The sequence below is a fragment of the Manis pentadactyla genome, chromosome 5 (genome assembly GCF_030020395.1).
Source record: "Manis pentadactyla isolate mManPen7 chromosome 5, mManPen7.hap1, whole genome shotgun sequence".
NCBI classification, from domain to species: domain Eukaryota; kingdom Metazoa; phylum Chordata; class Mammalia; order Pholidota; family Manidae; genus Manis; species Manis pentadactyla.
This window is the reverse complement of record NC_080023.1, coordinates 67,535,660-67,557,051: the sequence shown is the minus strand read 5'-3', so window position 1 is coordinate 67,557,051 and position 21,392 is coordinate 67,535,660. Positions and strand designations below refer to the sequence as shown.

Sequence of the window (21,392 nt, the reverse complement as noted above, 5' to 3'; positions counted from 1 at the left end):
TACTGATAGATTTTTATTGCCCATTAAATTTCCATCTTGATTGAGTTTTGATGTGTTTGTTTTGGTCTTGGCTCCCTGAGAATGAGGTCTATGTAGTATTCTTACATTATAGATCTTAGAGAACAAGGGAACTTAGGGGTTCTCCAGTCTCACCTTTTTCCAGAAGGGGACTGCCATTGATGGCATGTATAGATGGACTTCCAGCCACTACCTGAATATTCTATTGACAGGGAACCCAGTAATTCTGACTGTTTACTAATGAGACAATTCAAGTATTAGGAATTTTTTCATTTTACTGGGTTATAATATCTGCCTCCTTTGGATTTCTGCCTAGTTTTTAAAGTACAGAGCTAGTTAATATGCTTTGTTTTGAGTCTTCTCCCCACTCTACCCTTGGGCTAATGACTTTCCTTCTTTATTTCTAATAGGATGTTGACAGGATTGACTTCCAAAAGTACATAGTGCTGGGAGCTGACTGTCTGGTTTCAAAACCTGGCCCTTCCACTTAGTACTTACTTATATGACTTTGCGTTTGTTACAGAAGCTATCTGCGCTTAACTTTTATCATCTATAAAATGGGGATAATTGTACATACCTCATATAGTAGATGAGTTAATACACATAAAGTGCTTAGAATAGTGCCCAACACATAGTAAATGCTATATTAGTTATTATTGTTATTATTGTTTCTAGACTAGTTTATCCTTTTTTCCCCCATAGTCTTTATTACCAATGTCAGAAATTATGTATCATTCTCCGCATGTAGAGAATGGCAAAAGCGCTATGAGACTTTTCACTCCACATTCATGCTTGGTGTATGCCAGGCACAGTGGACAAGCTAGAGGCTTTCTTGAGTGTAGCACTAATGTTCTACTATATAGTATAAGATAGAACATGTTTCTATTCATAAGCCATGTCCTTTTGTTAGCCACATGAAGTTTGAAGTCCTGGCACATGCTCTTAAGACATTTTCACATGGGGTGCTGTTAAAACACGACTCTCTCTTACATTTATGTAAATAATTCTTTGACTAAGAATGTAGGCCATTATATTTATTTTTATTCATTCAAAATTTTTGGTCAATCAACTTAAATACTCAGTTCTGTTTTTCAACTAATTTACTACCTCTCTCAGTTCTGTGTCTTGCACAAATTAGAATAGCACAGCTGGTTTCTGTGACTTCACTTTCATTCATACAGCCAGTCAGTTAACAAGGACTCACTGAGCACCTACTATGCGACATGAACTGGAATATAGAGACCAAACCAGATGTGATCTTTTCCCTGATAGAACTCACTGGTAGTCATTAAACAAGTAAAATTGTGATGGATGATATATTGTGATAGAAAAATTACGATGGATGATATGATTTTTTTTTTAAGTTGGAAGGTTCTAAGATCATATGCCAAGGGACGGTAACAAGAAATTTTTAAAGGACTTTGAACTTGGGAGAGAAGGTGTACATGACATGGATCAGATTTTTGTTTTAACATGACTTGGCTGCTGAAGGACAGAAGAAGCAATGTCAGATATGAAGTCTAGGTGTAAGGCTATAATCTAGGCAAGAGAGGGCAGTGTCCAGGATCAGAATAGTGGAAGTGAGGATTAGAGATATTTGGTGATAATATCAACAGTATATGATGATACTTTGGATATATAGGAGAGGAAGTGGTTCAGGATGATTCCCTGATTTCTGACATAGGCAACTAGCAGAATAGCAGTGCTATTTCCTGAGCTAGGAACAGGCTCAGGTAAGAAGCTGTTAGGTTTAGATTGCCACATGCCAAGTTTGAGGTGTCTGTAAGATCTAATAAAGTTGACTAGCAGGCATGTGGCATGTAGATTATTTATTTATCTCTAGTATTCTGGACTAGAGATATTTATAGGGGAGGAATATGTATGTAAAGAATGATTAAAAGAGTAGGAATGGATGAGATCACCCAGGGAGGATGTGTAGAGTAAAAATGAGGAGTGTTGACAAGAATCCTGAGGATCATTAGTATAGATGGGCCTGGAGAAGACTATGGACCTGTGAAGGAAGGTGAGAAGATAGAGCCATGGAGTTTGGAGAAATCAGAAGAATGTGATATTGCCGAAATCAAATCAGTAAAAAAGCCGAGTCATTGAAAATGAGGTAGTTATTAGTATCAAAACTGTTGTCAAGAGGTTAATTGAAGTACGGACTGACAAGTGTCCACTGGGTTTATCGGTATCATAGGTTGTTGTTGGTTTCAGTAAGATCCGAGTGATGGGTGCAGGAGCCAGGTGGCAGTGGGTTTGGGATTGAATGAGGAAGGAAATAGAAGTGGTAAATAAATATTCTTCAAGTTGATTTGTTGCAAAAGGAAGGAAAGAGATTAGTAGTTAGATGGGGGTTATAGGATTGAGGGAGGGTCTTTTAAGATCTGATGAATTTGAGTGAGTGTGTTTAAATGCTAGAAAGAAGACAATAGAAGGGCAAAAGAAGACAATAAGGATCCATGAAAAGGGGGAAATTCCTTTGAGGTCCTTGAGAGGATTGAAGACTCTGTCTGCCAAGCACAGAATTAACCTGGGGTGTTGGGGAGAGGAGGGGACACACCTTGGTCTGTAATAGGGAAGGAAGAAGGGCTAGAACGCGTGTGGGTCAGTGTTAAGGAAGCACAGAGCCACACCCTTACATGACTCTGGCCACTTTGTCTACTTTTTGTTGTTGCTTTGGTGGGGAAATGGGATGTGTTCAACTAGCTTTGAGACTGCACAACTATACTGTTTCTACAGTATTTAACCTACAGATATTCCCCCATGATCTTTTGCATAGATAGTACGTGATCATAGTATTTCCATGATTAACAATGTCTGAGCAGTCTGGCCTATTCATATGGAGTCCTTATTGAGAAAATCACTCTTGAATATGTGTCCCAAGTGATTAATCTTTCCTGAATCCTAGATCTGGGTTGCTGACTAACTAGGGGTCTTTACTACCTTGGTGTCCCACAGACCATGTCTAAACGTAGATAAGTCTCTTTTGTATATTCTCTCCCATCCTGAACTTTCTTCTCTTATATTCACCATGTCAGTTAATGGCTTTACCATTCTGAGCTAGAAAACTCAGTGTTGTCTTTGATTCTTTCCATTCCTTTACTTCTCATATCCAGCTAGCTATCAAATCCTATAAATTTCATTTTGAAACCCTAGAATGTCTCCATCATCTCTTTCCTTGCCTCCTTATAGTCCTTTGGAAGGTCATACCAACACCTTTTCTCTTTTCTTATACCAAGTTTTCCCTTCTCCATTCCATTTTCCAAAACACTCCCAGAATCACTTTCCAGAAAATAAACAACAAACACATCTGTTCATGCCAAACTCTTACTTAAAAATATCTCAGGGATTTCAATTTTATTTAAAATAACCCCCAAACTCCCCTGTGTAACTTGAGAAGTTATTCCCATTATCTCTTGTCTCCTACCTGCTGGTATTCCACTAGGTGCTGGAGTCTGGAGGCTTTGAGCAAACTGTCCTGAGTGCAAACTCTGACAACTTTGTGTCCATGTACGAATTGTTTCCTCCTCCTAGAGTGCCCTTCTCCTGCTCTTGTCTGCTTGGAAAACTTACTCTTCTATGGAGAGACCATTCACAATATCCCTTCCTTCTCAAAGGCTTTTGTGGTTCCTCCAGGAAAGAGGAGGAACAGTCCTTGGGTTCCTAACATGTTGCACTTAGTGCGAGTTTAACACCAACCAGCAACCATGCAACTGGTCAGGTGTTGCCATGTTCTCATCCCATGAGAAGTGCTTTACCTGGATTGTCTCATTCGGTTTCTGTAACAACCGTTGGAGGCAGATAATATGTAATATTATTACTACCACTTGCAGATATAGAATTTGAGGCCTAGAGACTTTGAAGAACTTGCTTGAGGACACTCTGGTAATAGGTGTTGCAGCCAGGAGGTAAATCCAGGCAGTCTGATTCCAGAACCAAAGCTTTTAGTGTTTTGCTATGTCCTTCTGCTGTTGAATTCTAAATATTTGTTTATGGCTCCCTAAACTATCAGCTCTTGGAGGGGAGGAATAATGACTGATCCTGCTAGGAATAATTAAACAATACCCCACAGGTAGTAAGAACTCAATTAAGGTTTATTTAATGAATAAATTTGCTACACACTTGATTGTCCATAAGGGTAATGTCTTTTTGGGACCATTTTGTTCTAAACAGCAGTTTTATTTTCCTTTTCATAGGAGTTGAGAAAGGAGGATTTATATTCAGGGTTTATTTATGGAGGTAATTTCTGCACTAAAATAAGGTGTTAATGGATGACTGGGGGCAGTGGGCAGAACTGAAGTGTTTAGTTTAGCCAAAGATAGCAAATATTCCAAGGCCTACTCCTAAACACCACCTTACAGCATTATAAAAATCCCTGTTCTTATTTTCAGCCAAAGACCAGTGCACTCCTTAATTTGGAAAACCTAAAAACATCTAGGAGATATACATGAATTCATGCATTAATTTATGAATGTCTATTGAATGCCTCTTATTGCAAGACAGTTATTATTGGTAACATGTCATAGAGGAAGAACAAATATGCCAAAACATGAAATGACTTACTCTTGGGCACATATTAAACTCAAGGCAGACACTTAGAGGATAAGCCTAATTCATATCTTTTGATTTTCTCCTTCTATAATTTCTTCACTCCACACTATTTAACTCAAGTTCACACATGGGGAAATGTGTCCTGGGTGAATGAGCATCAGAGAATGGTACTCAAGTGTGTTCCATGTTTCCTGCTACTTGCTTTATGTTCGTTGATATTTATTTGTGTCTTGATACTTTTCCATCTCTCAGTGCAGAGCATTTGGACCCAAATATGTTGGCTCAGCAATTTTTACATAGGCCATTCTGTCACAGCACTACTGACCTTCCAGCATTTTGCTTTGAAGTAATGTACACAACAGTATCCTTCCCCCTTCTCCAAGGCTCCTCGCTCTGCCCCTGACTCCCAGCCTTGGGACACTGGTTAGAGATAGGCTAGGGGTAATGGACAGGTGAGGGTGATGGATGTGGTGAGGGGTTGGGAGAAGAGGAATCCAAGAGATGGGTTGAGGTTAGAGATTTCTGGTTTTCCAGTTTGACATTAAAGTGCCCTGCTTTATCCTACTTTAACTTCCATCTTCCAGGAATCCCAGCCAGACCCCCTGTCTGTCATCATAGAAATAGGTTCCTCAGGTCATACGGTTTATTTTAAAGATCAGCTACCATTTTGATGGTTTATTGTACCTTTTTTGTGTGGGAAGTAAGGACTTCCTTTTTCTCTATGTGTCTCTCTGTTCACTCTTCCTGGACTTATGATATCTTAAGCCATATAAATGACAATTAAAAAATAGTATATTTAGGAAATGTACTCCTACCATATAAACAGGTATTGGTTCTAGAATATGTGGGAACCTAAAGGAAATCCATCTTTTGGTGGTGTGATTTGTGGGATTATGTGTGGCTGTGTTGACTGGGCTCTCTCTCTGTTCTATCCAACCCTTGACTTTGCCTTGGGTCCCTGCACTGTCGCCAGTGATGTATGAGTGTGCAGAGCCCATACCCGCCCCTGTCATCTCTTCGCCTGCTGTATGGCTATTTTTAATTTTAATAGACATAGGTGATGCTTCACTCACATAGGCAAGGTAATTTTCTTTCAGGGAGAGATGATTAATAATATGGAATTATAATGGGCTATTAGAAGATTGAAATTTTTCATCAATGTTGATGAATAAGTCTCTAGGTAAACACTGCCCAAGATTGTAGTATTGGTGGTTATGATACTTACTCATGGTTGGTTCCTCAGTCTTTTGAAACTATATTGTATCTGGCTTCCTCTTTTTTTAAAGACCAAGGCTTAATATCTAGAAGGCATTCATTGACCTCTTCAAGGCTGGCTGGGCAGATTCCCAAGACTTTCACTCTTGGCAGAATTTCTAGGCTGAAAGGTCACTGTCACTTGTTCCCATGCCTGGGAAAGGGCACAAAGACCAAATTAACCCTGTCAGCATCAAGGAATTCCTCAGTTCCTCTGCAGGAAGACAAAAATCTCATGTTCTGGAGCAGTTACAGTGAAGGGTATCATTTCAAGTAAATTTAAATGCTGCTTACTTTTTAAATAGACATTTTGGAAGCAATGAAGGTTCATTTTTGGCAGAGTGCTGTTTTTGGTGACTTGCTGTAGGGCTGTCTGCTGGGTAAAGGATGATATATATACATACACATTTGCAAAGTTCTGTCCTTTTTTCCTACGTCTCAACAGAGGTCACTGATTTATGGCAAGGAAAGTTGTATCACTTGGAACAGAGAGGAAGCCCTGCAGCCCTCCCTGCCCCTGCTTCTCTGCTTCCACCTTCCCTCTCCCCATTTCACTCCCCTAGCAAAGAAAGTTCTTAGCATTCATTTGCAACGTTTGGGATAGATAGCTGGTTCTGGATTTCATGTACTCTCGTTTGAGTTTTTATTTCCTAATTTTAGTTTTTTTGTTGCATTTTTTCCAGTACTACTCTTCTGAGAGATAGTAAGGTTTGGAGTGAATAGTTCAGGCTGTGGGAGACAATTTCTGTAAGTGGAGTCCCAGCTCCACTACCCACAAGCTCTACAACTTGCCCTGCTTTGCACTATTGAACTCTTCTCATGTATAAAATGAGATGAATAATGGTATCAACCTACAGAATTCTTGTAAGGATTGAATAAGTGGGTCCATGTAAAATTCTTAGAACAATGTCTCAGTAAGAGATATTCATTTTTATTCTCCCTCTGTGCTTGCAAAGCTGTTAACCTGGTCTACCTCTCACATTCTAAATTCTTACCAGGGCAATGTTGAAATGCACCTCTGGCTTCTTTCTGCTTGGTGATCAGGACTATTTATGTTCTGCGTCACAGGCTGGAAGATGGTCCTCTCAGTGACTTGCCTAACCCAATGAGATGAGTGTGATAGCATTTCCAGTATTGTCATGGGAGATCATGCACTTTGTCCTGCTCCGAGGTTGAGCCTAAATTTAATGATCTTTAAGACCACAGACCATGCAGGCTTGCAGAACGGTCTACAGATGTGGGGAAAAAAAGTGGTGCTGCTGGTGTGGAATTGCAAGATAAGCAGAGAACCTAGTAAATGACTCAGTGGGAGTTTACCCCAAGGGGAGGATAAAGGAAAGAGCATACTGTTTTTGGCAAAGGGAACTGGCACTTAGCATGATTATTGCAACTCTGGGCACTTGACTTTTCCCTTTGGGGAGATCAAATGTGGGAACAGCAGAGATGCTCTTTGAAAGCTGAAGCTTCATGAGCTCCATTCTCTAACTGAGATGTCAGAATGGCCAATATCCCTGGCAAGAAGAGCCCCTTAATTAATTAGACTCTTGAGCTGGCAGCTTGCCACAGAAGCACCTGAGCATGATTGCCTGTGAAAAGAACTCTAGAGGCCCCTGCCAGTGCCCCGCTGCTTCTCCAGAAGCCGGCTGCAAGTGTCCACTGTCTCTGTGGGAAGGACAGGTGCTGTGTCCTCCTGATGAGGGTTGTTTCCACTTAGCACTCTTTAGAGAGAGATTCCTGGCAAAGTCTTTCTTCTCACACAGGCCTAGAGGTGGGACAAAGATGAAAAGGAAAGTGCTGTTTTCTCTTTCTTTTTGGAGAGCCACAAAAGTTAGCATCTGGAGCAAGCAGAAGGTGTCTAATGAAAGGTTGCACTCTGGCTGAATTAGAGCTTGTCATCTTGCTGTAGTTCTGGAAATCCCAAGGTTGTTCAAGTAGGAAGAGGTCTTGAGGCTCTCTGGTGTCAGCAAGGTGATCTGGAGTTCTGAGAGACGTCCCCCCATTATCTCTTAAAGGGATTTGGGACTCACTTGTCAAAAGGCATGTTGCCAGATGTCTCCGAGGAGGCGTCCCGCCAGTTTGCAGATGCCCTGTGGGCCCTCATTGTTTTTCTGCACAGCACCTTCTGCTCATGTCGATGCTGGGACGCCCTTCGGAAGACGTGTTTGGGCTTCCTCACACCGCACAGGGCAGTGCCGGGGATGGAGCCGCGGACCCCATGCCCTGCAGAGATGTGCTGAGGTAGAGGTCATCTGACTAATGGGGGCCGCTTATCACGCAGCCTCCAGGCCCCATCCGACCCGGGCATCTTGCTTCCGTCCTCTGGGTTTAGTCTAGGTGGGAGAAATGCTGTGTATGTCCAGGTCCTCATGCTCTGCCTAGCTCTCTAAAGCATTTCTAAAGACTTTTTTATACCTCTAAATAATGTAATAGTGTGTTTTCATACATCAAATGGAATTATTATTTATTTACTAGTAAACATAGGTTATAGAATATAGAGTATTTATAGTATCACGTGATATGATTTCCAGTGTATAGGTAACTACTGAATAACTCTGGAGCTAAACTGCCCCAATAAAATGCTGCCTCCAGCACTCATTAGCTCTGTGATGCTCATCAAGTTCCTAAACCTCTCTGTGCCTCCATTTTTTCATTTTTTTGTTTTTGTTTTTGGGAGAACTTTAATAGTTTAGAAAGGTCTGTCTCATTCATAGTGAGCAAAAGTCAATAACAGACTTCCATGCTGTGCTGAAGAACAGCTCCTAAAGCATTTCATGCAACATATTACTATGATTAGTCAGACTACAGTCCAGAGTTAACATGTACTTTGTTTTCAAACTAGAAAAAAAATGCAAATGCAAAGTTAAAATATTGTGTTACTGAGTGCCTCAGTTAGCAAATGGTTTTGTTCCATGGGAGAAAAACAAATTTGGCATTATGTGGGTTTTGAGTGTGTCCTCTTTAAGATCTTCTTAAATTCAACATTGTTAGCTACTATAGTAGTGCTACTAACACAGTATTTCTTTAGATTTAGATGTGGGAGTGACCCACTGAAGATGCAGATAGTAAAGCCTTGAAAGTAAATGTAAGCCCTTAGACTGAGAAGGGCAAGGTGAGAAATGAGGTGGAAGGAGAAATGTGGGGAACACACAAAACAGCAGACAGCGAAGGAGACAAAACTAACGAGCAGTAGAGAGGGTCAGTGGGTTTGAAGACCTTGAGAAAAAAAAGGAGTCGCCTGATGCAGGAGTGTCTTGGAGATGGTGAGGAAAGGGTATTGGCCTTGGGAGGCAGAGGGTAAGTACAGAAATTATCCGTGACCAACAGGAGACTTTCCTCACCTACATAGAGAACATTTCAGTGTGAGTGATTTGGGTGAGGCATTTCTGCCTTTTTAAGATGGAGATAATGGTAGTACCCACCTCACAGAGTACCATCCAGTGATGACATCACTGTCCAGGAGCTCGTGAGAAGCCTACATCATTTCTGGAACCAGCTTTTCTTGATCTAGGCACAGATCTACCCGCCCCCTCTATGGCATATTATCTCCCCCACATGCATGCAACAGACAGTGGTGGAACAGAAACGAGATAACCAGATTAATTCCTCCCATCAGAAAGGGGAAATGAGCTCTCAGCAGCTTGTACAATCCTGATGTCTGTGCAGGCCACTTAGCTTGGGGAAGCCTAATTCCTATTTCTAGGGGATAATTTCCTAGGCCTGTAGCTCCCCTCTGAGAAAGTTTCCTTTTGCTGTTACCCTCCTTGGCCGCAAGCAAAGATGGCATCACAGAATGTGCCCTCTGGGTGAGGACCTTCTTTCTTCCACTGCTACCTGCTCACTGAATGGCTGGTCCCTTTTAGTCCTAGGCTCAGTAACTCACTCAAACCGTAGTTGGCTTTTGCTTATTTGATTCCCAATCAGTTCCATGTGCTAATAGGCATGCCCATAATTCTTTTATTTTTTAAAAAATGTACACCCTCTGCCTTTTTTTCTTTTTATTGAAGTACAACTTACATATACAAAATGCACAGCTTTTAAATGTGTATATACAGCTCAGTATTTGTTGTATATTCCCATGTCCACCATCCATATTGAGATATAGGACTTTTCCAGCACCCTATTTGACTCCTTCATGGCCCCCCCATAAAGTAGCACTTTGCAGACCTTTATCACTGTAGATAAGTTTTGAACTTCACGTAAAAGAAACCATACAGTATTTCCTCCTCTGTTTCTTGCTGCATTGTCCAACACTGTGCCTGGGACAGTCATCAGTGGAACTGCATGCAGAAGCAGATCTCCTTCCCACTGCTGTTTGCTGTCCCGTTGCAAGAACACACCACATTACTAATGCATTCAACTGTTGATGCACTTTAGGGTCGCCTCCACTTTCGGGCCATTGTGAATAACAGCCTGGTTCACAGCACTGTGATTGTTCTCGTACATGTTTTTTTGGTGGCCACAAGCGCTCCTTCACCAGGCCACATGCAGACAAGTGTAATTTACAGATCATAGGGTATATGTATTTCTGGTTAGCTTCAGTGGAGGCTTTCTCATCTTTTCCAAAGTGGTATATCCCTTCTTTTCATCGTCTGTAAGGGACAAATTAATCTAAATCTAAAGCTCTGCGAGGTTGCAAGCTCTGTACCAGTTGTGCCTAATGAGTTTTGCCCCATTCTCCAAGTGCTCACAGAACCTGATGAGGAGTCTTTCTGGCCAGAGCCCCTGATGGCATGAGCTGCTCCAAATCCTTGTATGCTCCCTGGCGCTCAGGGAATGGGAGGGCAGAGTCTGCTTAGAGTTCCATGGGGTATGTTGGCTCCCTGGTCCTCTTCCTTAGGGTGTCAGTTGAGGCGCACATCCTCAAGGTTAACTGTCCGTGTCTTGAGGGACCACCAGACTCCTGCATATCCTCTACATTATCAGTGAGAGCCTGGAACCATTCGTCTAGATGCTACAACGTCCATAAGAATGCTGTTTACAGATCAGCTGTCCCTTCGTTAAGAGTCCCTTTGGGGGAGGAAGGACACTGCGTTTCTTTTCTGGAGCTTGTTTCCTGACAGGCTTTAGAGGAACCAGCAGTACCGACTCTGTGCTCAGGTGGCAACTAGAACCTCACCACGTCCTTTTCACCCTTTTTAGTATTTCCTTCCCTGGGGAACTGCTCAGTTTAGTGACTGTCAGAGCGCCCTGTCCACTCTCCAAGTTCATTCTCATTAAGCACTGACTGGATTGACTGACTTTAGCTCTAACATCAGAGAGTCTGAGGAATCCTGGCTGGGATTCTGGCATTCCAGTTTGTGCTGAGTGTATGGGGGTCCCAGAGATGGGACTGAATGTGGGGGAAGGAACAGACCATGCTGGTCTACCCCATGACCTCTCCTGGAATTAGTCTACCTTGGACTTTAAAAAAATGTAGCTTTAGTTTTGTGTGATATAATTGTGTTGATCTGACTTAAAGGCAGGAGTATCCCAGAAAATTCTGGAGAGTGACTTAATTCTCACAAGGGAGCCTGGTAGAGAGGAAGGACAGAACCCAGAATCTTCATGCTGTTAAGCTGGACCACAGGACCACATTTATTTCTTTCACTCACTATGCTTTTATTTCAGTTAAATTCTTCCTGTTAAATTTTTTAAACAATCAACAATAGAATTCTTTTTTTTACCTGATGTCTTTTAGCTTAATGTCCCAGGTCTTACCAGGCTGTGAGTATACACATCAACATTGAATACTATATTTTGCCAGCTCCTAGCACCCACCTCTGACATTGACAGCTCAGTTCTTGGCCAAGTTGCACTCACCGCATTTTTCTAGACATTCCCAAGAGCTTTTCATGTGGACTTTTCAGGTTTCCTTATGGAAGTCTGCTAAGGGGAGTCATCCGAGGGAAGCCTGTCACTGCCTTGGCTGTCTGCTTTTCATGGAAACACTGCTTCCCTGTTGATCTGGTGGGTAGGTGGGTATCACCACTGCATGGCTCAGCTCCATAATCCTGCAGGGCTACTTCATCAGTGTTGAAATGGGAGAACCCCCTCTCCCAGCTTTGTGAACTTGGGCCCTCAGGCCTTAAAGCAGCATCACTTGTTCTCAGTTTCACAGGCTCTTTCATGAACACAAATGCCTTTAGCAGCTGGTTTCTCTTCTCTCTTAGACTCAAGACCATTCATAAGTCTAAGAGGAAAGACAGCCTTCCCTTCTACTTTGCTCATCTACCCTCCTCATCTATGTCTGCCCTTTCTCCTGAACATCCTTGCACCAAAATTGCTGCCCTTTCTTTATCCAAAAATATTTCCTAGATGTTTTAGTCTATGAACATATGTACTCAGATGGTTTCCAGCTCAGTTTCATAAATAGGGATCCTTAGAATTCCAATCTAGACAGCTAGGATGCTCTGATAATCTACTTCTCCAAGCTGGCAAGTAGCCCAAAGGCTATGCTCACAAGACTTCAAGTTCTAGAAAAGTGTGAAGGTTAATTAAACAAAATGTAGGTGTTTTTGTTTCTCTAGACACCTATAAGTTGCTAGGGGAAATCCATGCTTATGTTTCTAATGTTCTTTTTCTTTGTAATGTACATTTCATCAGTGTCTGGATTTAAGGAATTGACAAAGCCAGAGTGTCTATAGGTTGTTGTCTTGACCTCCAATCATAAGTAAAGGAAGCTAGATCATTCACTGAACAACCTGTTTAATATCCTTAGAACCAAACTTACAAGCTCAGCATTTAAAAAGTTGCCTTTTGTCCACAAACTCATTCTAGTGGAATCAGCGAATACCAGGTAAAAAGTCATGAATTGATCAGAAAAGCCTGCCAATTTGGGTTCAACTTAATGCCATTTCTAACTGTGAAGTTAAAGAAAAAAAAAAAGATTTTAGGTGAAGGAATAGGCATGACTCCAGGAGTAAAGGAGAAAACTGAGATTAAACTGATTCTATGAAAAGTAGCTACATATATTCTTGGAAAATACTGTTGATTGATTCAGGGGAGATTACATTGGAGCTAGCATGATGTGGTGAAAAGACCTAGATCTTTGATCTGGTTTCTTAGATTTGTGTGGTTTGGGGGAAGTACCTTAATTTCAGCATCTATTTCCTCATTTCACAAATGGTTATAGTAGCATTCAGGCCCAGTATACAGTGTCTGCAAGGATTAATTGTGTAGGTGCTGGGATGGCATGAACATGGTTCCCTTGTGTGAGGGTGGAGAAGAGAAAGGGGAGGGGTACAAAAGGAAAGCCATTTTGGCTCTCTGTAAGGTCCATGGGAGGGCAGCAGGGGGCGATTAAAAAGATTGTGCAGTTTTTGTGAAGGGAAGAAGAGAGCAGAAAGATTGAACTGAGGTAGGGGGGAATTTGTTGTGATATTTCATGGCTTACTAATCAGAGAAACTGGGGCAGTGCCCCTTTTTATGCATCAAACTGTGTTGAACTCTGTGTACTGTTGGCTCCTCAAGAGCAGGGACCACAATGTTGTCATTTCTGTCATCTCAGCATACCTGGAGCAGGTGCTGGAACAGAGCAGGTTTTCAGTAAATGCCCTCTGAAGAGTGAAAGAATGAATGAATGAATGAATCCAAGTTATAACTGAACCAGATGAGGTCACCTCCAGGTAAATGCTTGTTGCATGAATGAAAAAGTGGACGCACACTTATACCCGATGATTGTACGATTAGGTTCATTCAAATGCTATAAAATACACAAATAGGTGGGTACAAAACAGTGTCAAACTCCAGTAAAACAGCAGGTAGACTGTTCTTAACCCCTGCTGGCACTGCTGCTAGGGATGTTTAAGAATTGGTTTGTGTAAAGAGGAAGTGGCTGTGTAAACACAGTTTGGGGACTTCCAAGTAATAAAGGAATCTCTTTTGTACTTTCAGTCTGAAGGTTTGTCTTCCAAACACTAGGACGATTTGTAAACTCTCTATTGCCATAGTGATACAGACAGCATTACACAAAATGTGCATTGGAAAAGAGTGGTACCCCTGCAAAATTGGGTGAATTTGTAAACATGCTTAGAGCTGTGTTAATAAAGTATTTAGAATTTTGACTTTGAAGCATTTGTCAAAAACTTAGACTGTGAAGAACTGTAATGTTCTTTAAATGTGCTATGTATATTTTGATGGTCTGTCTACATCTATTGCATAAATGAGTAAATCAAGGGAAATTGGATCAGAACATTCTGAACCTTCACTTGTCTGTTTAGCTTACCAAAATGCTAACTCCCAGAGAGATTGGACAAGTAGTGGATTGAGTAGGAGGAGGATTGTGAGGTTTAAACATCTCCATTCACAGATACGTTTAGGACTTGGCATGGAAGATGAAGTTAGCTGCAGGCCTGTATAAGTTTCCCTGCTATCTGAAAGTTCATATTATGCCACTTAGCCTTTTAAAAGACCTACATTAGAACCTCTTTTCACTAATAGGAAGAAATCCTCAGAGAATTTTTACTTATATGAAATGGTAACTACTTCTTTTGTTTACACCATTTTGGGCTTATGAAAGTTTTCATAGGAATGCTCTACTTTCAGATAGTGTGGGAAAACTGTATTTTTCACTTACGAACAAAGAAGAGTTGTAGCTGGTATAGGAAACAACCAAAGATAATCAGGATATAGATATGATGCAGGAAATCATTTGAGTAAGAATATGCAGTCATGAAATGTGCTTAGTTTAAAGTGAGAATATTTGAATTCTTGGGTCATCTCTGGGGGAGGATATTTTTAATGCAAATTGACAAGAGTTTGGCAACATAGAGTAGAGCCAAATACCAAAAGCCTTGCTAGCTTTAGGGGCTTAGGATAAAAAAGAAAGAGGAACAATGACACTGGTAATGCCACAACACCCTTGAATTACCTAAGCTCTCCTATGCCTCTGTGTCCCTAGGTATGCTGCTGTTCCTTTTAATTTTCCCTCCTATTCTACCAGGAAAGCTCTTCATTAGGATCCTGTTCACCTGTTACTCTGTGTCAGGGCCCTCTGGGCTCTCCAAGCTGCTTTCTTCTTTGTTCTCCAGCACCTTGGACATTTGTTTTATTTTTTATAGCACTCATTCATATGCATTTATTGAGCACCTGGGTACAATGTGCCAAGCTCTGTGATAAACAAGACACAATTGTTTGTGAAGGGCTCACAGTCCAGTAAGGGAAATAACATCTGCAGTAGAGTAACTAGGAAAAGGGTATGGAAGATGTGCTGTGGAGGCACCTTGGTGGGGAGCAGGCGTGTTGACCATTTCAGATGGAGAGAGCAGCTTAGGTAAATATGGGGGCTAGAGGTGCACGGAGGTGCATTTTTAGCATTGCCAGTAGTTCAGTTTCTGTCTACCTCATCTCCAGTTATCTGAATTAAATTGACACACCTGTAACATAACCTCACATGCTAGATGGCATTAAAGAAAATTGCATGGGACCCTGGCCAACCCCATCCCACTTGCTTCTATGTTTGATCCAGACCTGTTTGCTTTACTGCACCCTCTCATTTTCCAGATTCTCAATTCCTGCCCCTGTACCTCCTTTGAGATAGAGATCTACCTCTGGGGCTCTCCTTGGGTTTTCAATGCCTCCTGACCCTCCTTTCCTACACTGCTGCTAGCTTACTTTCTCATATGGCCCGGTCTCTTCTGGGAGAACTCCTCCCTGAGGCCTAACACCACAGGTGGCCACCCCTGCCACATTCCTCAGCTGGTACTACAGTCCTCCCAGGAGGTTGGGCTTTCTGTCTCCCACCTGGACCGAGCTGCTGCCACCGCCTTTTATTGCCTGCACCTAGGAAACACAGGCCTGAGTGAGGAGAACACGGACTTGGCCACAGAGGGCAGCAGATGGCTGTGCTGATGGGCACAGACACTGGGGAGGGACATTAGGGAAGCAGCATGGTGTGGGTTCCTGCTCCTGAGGGTACACTGAGGTGTTCCTGAGGCTCACTGTGCCTCAGAGATCCTGAGTCCACTTCCCCTGCCTAAGGTTCTAATTAATTGTTCTGGCAGGAGCACATTGTTCTGGCCTGGTCACTGAATGGTTTTAAAGATCTTTGGACAATACTGCTGTGCAGTTGAAGTTGAGAACCACTGAGCTAAGGGTGTGAGTAGGTTCCCATTCCTAAGTACTTTTTCTTAAGAAGTTGTGTGGATAAGTGGATCCAGCTTGCTACCCAACCCGATCTCCTACATGCCATGGACCCTGCTCCCAGGTCCCCACTGCTATGGTCTGGAAAGCGGTAGCATTTTCCTCGTTGATGTTTGTTTCACACCACTCTGAATGTGGCCTCTGTGCTGTCACTGTCTGGGGTTGTTTGAATAGACTTGGATCTCTTACATCTGCTCAAAACGAAGTCCTGAGCTTTCTCAGACCAGCCTCATCTGGGTTTCAAATACTGCCAACTGGAAGTCAACTATCTAGATACTGGGAAATTCCAGAATGGGTGCTTCCATTCTCTTTGAGCAATGCCTTACTATCTTTTTTTAAAAAATTGAAGTATTATTGATATAAAATCCTATATTGGTTTCAAATACACAACACAGTGGTTCAACAGTTACCCACCTTATTAAATCCTCACCCCCACTAGTGCAATTGCTATCTGTCAGCATAGGAAGATGTTACAGAACCATTGGCTATATTCTTCATGCTGTACTACCATCCCCATGACCAACATATTATGAGAATTTTTGTGCCCTTTTATCCCTCTCACCTTCCCTGCCCACCCACCTCAGTCCCTTCCTGTGGTAACTACCAGTCACTTCTCAGTGCCTATGTGTCTACTGCTAGTTTACCCATTTTGTTTTTATATTTCACAAATAGGTGAAATCATATGATATTTGTCTTTCTCTGCCTGGCTTATTTCACTTAGTATAATACCATCTAGGTCTAGGTCCATCCATGTTATTGCAAATGGCAGGATTTATTTTATTTTGTGTGTGTGGCTGGATAATATTCCATTGTGTATATGTACCACATCTTCTTTATCCATTCATCTACTGATGGACACTTAGGTTGCTTTCATGTGTTGGCTGTTGTAAATAATGCAGTGATAAACATGGGGATGCATATATCTTTTTGAATCAGGGATTTAGTTTTCTTTGGGTAAACTCTAGAAGTGGAAATACTGGGTTATGTGGTATTTCAATTTCTGTACTCCTTTCCACAATGGCTATACCAATTGACATTCCCACCAACAGTGTAGGAGGATTCCTATTTCTCCACATCCTTGCCAACACTTGTTATTTCTTGTCTTTTGGATAGTGGCTATTCTGACTGGTGTGAGGTGATATCTCATTGTGGTTTTGATTAGCATTTTCCTGATAATTAGCAATATGGAGCATCATTTTATATGCCTGTGGCCATCTTGTATTTCTTCTTTGGAAAAATGTCTTTTCTAGTCCTCTGCCCATGTTTTCATCAGGCTATTTGTGTTGTTGGTGTTGAGGCATATGAGTTCTTTATATATTTTGGATGTTAACCCTTTATCAGATGAATTGTTTATGAATATATTCTCCTATATTTTAGGTTGCCTTTCTTTTCTGCTGATGGTGTCCTTTGCTGTACAGAAGCTTTTTAGTTTGATGAGTACCACTTGCTCAGTTTTTATTTTGTTTCCCTTGCCCAAGGAGATGTGTCCTGGAAAAAAATTGCTCATGCTTATGTTCAAGAGATTTTTGCCTTATGTTTTCTTCTAAGAATTTTATGGTTTGGTGTCTTACATTCAGATCTTTGATCCATTTTGAGTTTACTTTTGTGTATAAACTTAGACAGTGATCCAATTTCATTCTCTTGCATGTAGCTGTCCAGTTTTCCCAACACTACTTATTGAAGAGACTGTCTTTTCCCCATTGTATATTCATACCTCCTTTATTGTATATTAGTTGAACATACATGCATCAGTTTATATCTGGGCTCTCTATCCTGTTCCATTGATCTATGGGTCTGTTCTTGTGCCAGTACCATACTGTTTTGATTACCTTAGCTTTGTAGTATAGCTTGAAGTCAGGGAGTGTAATACCCCCAGCTTTGTTCTTTCTCAGGATTGCTTTTGCTATTCGGGGTATTTTGTGGTTCCATATGAATGTTATAGATTATTGATTATTTGTTCTAGTTCATTGAAAAATTCTGTTGGTATTTTGTTGGGGTTGTATTGAATCTGTAAATTTCTTTGGGCAGGATGGCCATTTTGACAATATGAAATCTTCCTATCCTATGAGTACAGGATAGATTTCCATTTATTTGTGTCTTCTTTAATTTCTCTCACAAGCATCTTATAAGATTTCAGAGTACAGGTCTTTCACCTCCCTGGTTAGGTTTATTCCTAGGTGTTTTTTAAAATGGAAATTGTAAATGGAATTGTTTTCCTGATTTCTCTTTCTGCTAGTTTGTTGTTAGTATATAGGAATGAAACAGATTTCTGTGTATTAGTTATGTATCCTGCAACTTTGCTGAATCCAGTTATTAATTCTAATAATTTTTTAGTGGAGTCTAGGGTTTTCTATGTATAATATCATGTCATCTGCAAATAGTGACAAGTAAAACTCCTTCCTTACCAATTTGTATGCCTTTTATCTCTTTGTCTTGTCTGACTGCTGTGGCTAGGACCTCAGTACCAGGTTGAATAAAAATGGTGAGAGTGGGCATCCTTGTCTTGTTCCTGATTTTAGAGGAAAAGCTTTCAGCTTTTTGCTATTAAGTATGATGTTGGCTGTGGGTTCATTGTATATGACCTTTATTATGTGAGCTATTTGCCCTCTATACCCATTTTGTTGAGGGTTTTTATCATGAATGGATGTTGAATTTTGTCAAATGCTTTTTCAGCATCTATTGAGATGATCATGTGATTTTTTTATCATTCTTTTTGTTAATGTGGTGGATGATGTTGATGGATTTTCTAATATTGTATCATCCTTGCATCCCTGGAATAAATCCTACATGATCATGATGGATGATTTTTCTGATGTATTTTTGAATTATGTTTGCTCCATGTTTTGTTGAGGATTTTTGCTTCTATGTTTATTGGGAATATTGGTCTCTAATATCATTTTTTGTGGTTTCTTTGCCTGGTTTTGGTATTAGCGTGATGCTGACCTCATAGAATGAGTTTGGAAATATTCCCTCTTCTACTTTTTGGAAAACTTTAAGAAGGACAGGTATTAGGTCGTTTCTAAAAGTTTGATGAAGTTCAGTAGTGAAGCCATTTGGTCCAGGAGTTTTGTTCTTAGGTAGTTTTTTGATTACCAATTCAATTTCATTGCTGGTAATTGGTCTGTTCAGATATTCTGTTTCTTCCTGGGTCAGTCTTGCATGGTTGTATCATTCTAGGAATTTTCCCATTTCTGCTAGGTTGTCCAATTTATTGGCATAATAATTTTTTATAGAATTCTCTAATTCTTTTTATTTCTGTGGTATACTTGTGGCTATTCCTGTTCTGTTTTTGATTCTTTTTATTTATGCACTCTCTTTTTTCCTTGATATGTTTGGATAGGGTTTTGTCTATTTTGTTTATCTTCTCAAAGAACCAGCTCTTGGTTTCCTTGATTTTTTTAATTGTGTTATTCTTTTCTGTTATATTTCTGTTCTGTTCATCATTATGTCCCTCCTTCTGCTAACTTTGGGTTTCATTTGTTCTTCTTTTTCCAGTTTAATTGTGAGTTTAGACTATTTATTTGGAATGTTTTTGTTTCTTGAGATAGGCTTGTATTGCTATATACGTCCCTTTTAGAACCGCTTTTGCCGTGTCCCACAAATTTTGGACTGTTAAATTTTGTTTTCATTTGTCTCCATATATTGCTTGATTTCTGTTTTAATTTGATTATTGATCCATTGATTATTTAAAAGCATGCTTTTTAGCCTCCATGTGTTTGTGGGCTTTTTTGTTTTCTTCATGTAATTTATTTCTAGTTTCATACTATTGTGTTGCTTGATACAATTTCAGTCTTTTTTAATTCAATGAAGCTCTTTTTTTGGCCTAGTATGTGATCTAATCTGGATAGTGTTTCATGTACACTTGAGAAAAATGTGTATCCTGCTGCTTTTTGGTGAAATATTTTGTAGATTTCACCAAATCTACTGTTAAGTCCACCTGATCTAATGTATTGTTCCATGCCTCTGTTTATTTACTTATTTTATGTCTAGTTGATCTGTCTATTGATGTTAGTGGTGATTTAAAGTCTCCTAAAATGAATGTTGTAATCTGTTTCCCCCTTTAGGTATGTTAGTATTTGTTTTACATATTCAGATGCTCCTATGTTGGGTGCATAGATGTTTATAACGTTATATCCTCTTGTTGGACTGACCTCTTTATCATTATGTAATGTCCTTCTTTGTCTCTTGTTTCTTTGTTTTGAAGTCTATTTTGTTTGATATATGTACTGCTATGCCTGCTTTTTTTTCTTCCTATTATTTGCATGAAATGTATTTTTCTGTCCCTTCACTTTTAGTCTGTGTATGTCTTTGGATCTGAAATGAGTGCCTTGTAGGCAGCATATAGATGGACCCTGTTTCTTTATCCATTCTGCCACCCTATGTCTTTTGGTTGGTGCATTAATTCCATTTACATTGAAGGTAATTATTGATAGGTATGTACTTGTTGCCATTTTATTTTTTTCTAGTTGTTTTTATAGCTCCTCTCTGTTCCTTTCTTCCTTTCTTACACTCTTCTCTTGTTATTTGATGGATTTCTTTAGCGTTTTGCTTAGATTTCTCTTTTTAAATTTTTTGCATGTCTATTATAGACTTTAGGCTGTGATTACAATAAGGTTCAAGGACAGCTTCCTAACTATACAACAGTCTATATTTGGTGATTGGTCTATTTCAAACACAGAACACAGTCTAAAAGTACTTATTTTTTCTTTTTTCCTCCTCTACACTTTATGTATTAGATGTCATTATTTATACTTTTTATCTGTCCCTTGACTGATTTTGTGTACTGTTGGTGTTAGTCCTTTTAATTTCATACCTGCTTGGTAAGTAATTGGTCTACTACCTTTGCTGTGGGTTTATTTTCACTGGTGAAAACTATTTAGCCTTTTGAACATTTCCATCTATAACAGTCTCTTTAACATATCCTGTAATGCTGATTTCATGTTTATAAGTTCCTTGAGCTTTCCCTTATCTGGAAAATGTTTGATCTTTTTCAAATTTGGATGCCTGGCTGAAGGTCCTTCTGTTTCAATACATTAAATATTTCATGCTCCTGCCTTCTGGCCTGTAAAGTTTCTGCTGAGAAATCTGCTGACAGCCTGATAGGGTTTCCCTTGCAAGTAATCTTTTTTCTCTCTTTGGCTGCTTTCAATACTCTCTTCTTATCCTTAATCGTTGTCATTTTAATTATTATATATCTTGGTGTTGTCTTCATGGGGTTCCATTTGGTAAAGGCTTTCTGTGCTTCCATGATTTGACCATCTATTTCCTTCCCCAGATTGGGGAAGTTTTCAAGAACTATTTCCTCAAAGAGACTTTGTATCCCTCTGAATCTCTCTTCTCCTTCTGGTACCCCTATTATGCAAATATTGTTTTATTTGTATTGGTCACACAGCTCTCTTATCATTCTTTATTCCTAGAGATTTTTATTTTCTCTGTTCCTCAGCTTC

At 40.2% G+C, this 21,392-nt stretch overlaps 1 protein-coding gene across 16 annotated transcripts in view; it reads left to right on the top strand.

The window, feature by feature from the left end:
* Window positions 1–21,392, top strand: part of LOC118923037 (uncharacterized) — a 524,114-nt gene that overhangs the window by 234,062 nt on the left and 268,660 nt on the right. For 3 of the 16 annotated variants that reach the window (XM_057502370.1, XM_036906424.2, XM_057502374.1), the window contains one exon: window positions 7,839–8,375. The exons of the other annotated variants lie outside the window; for them this stretch is intronic. In XM_057502370.1, coding sequence (XP_057358353.1) covers window positions 7,839–8,063 — 225 coding nt within the window. In that variant the 3' untranslated portion in view covers window positions 8,064–8,375. Of the gene's footprint in view, window positions 1–7,838; window positions 8,376–21,392 lie in introns of those variants that run through there. 16 annotated transcript variants of the gene reach the window in all.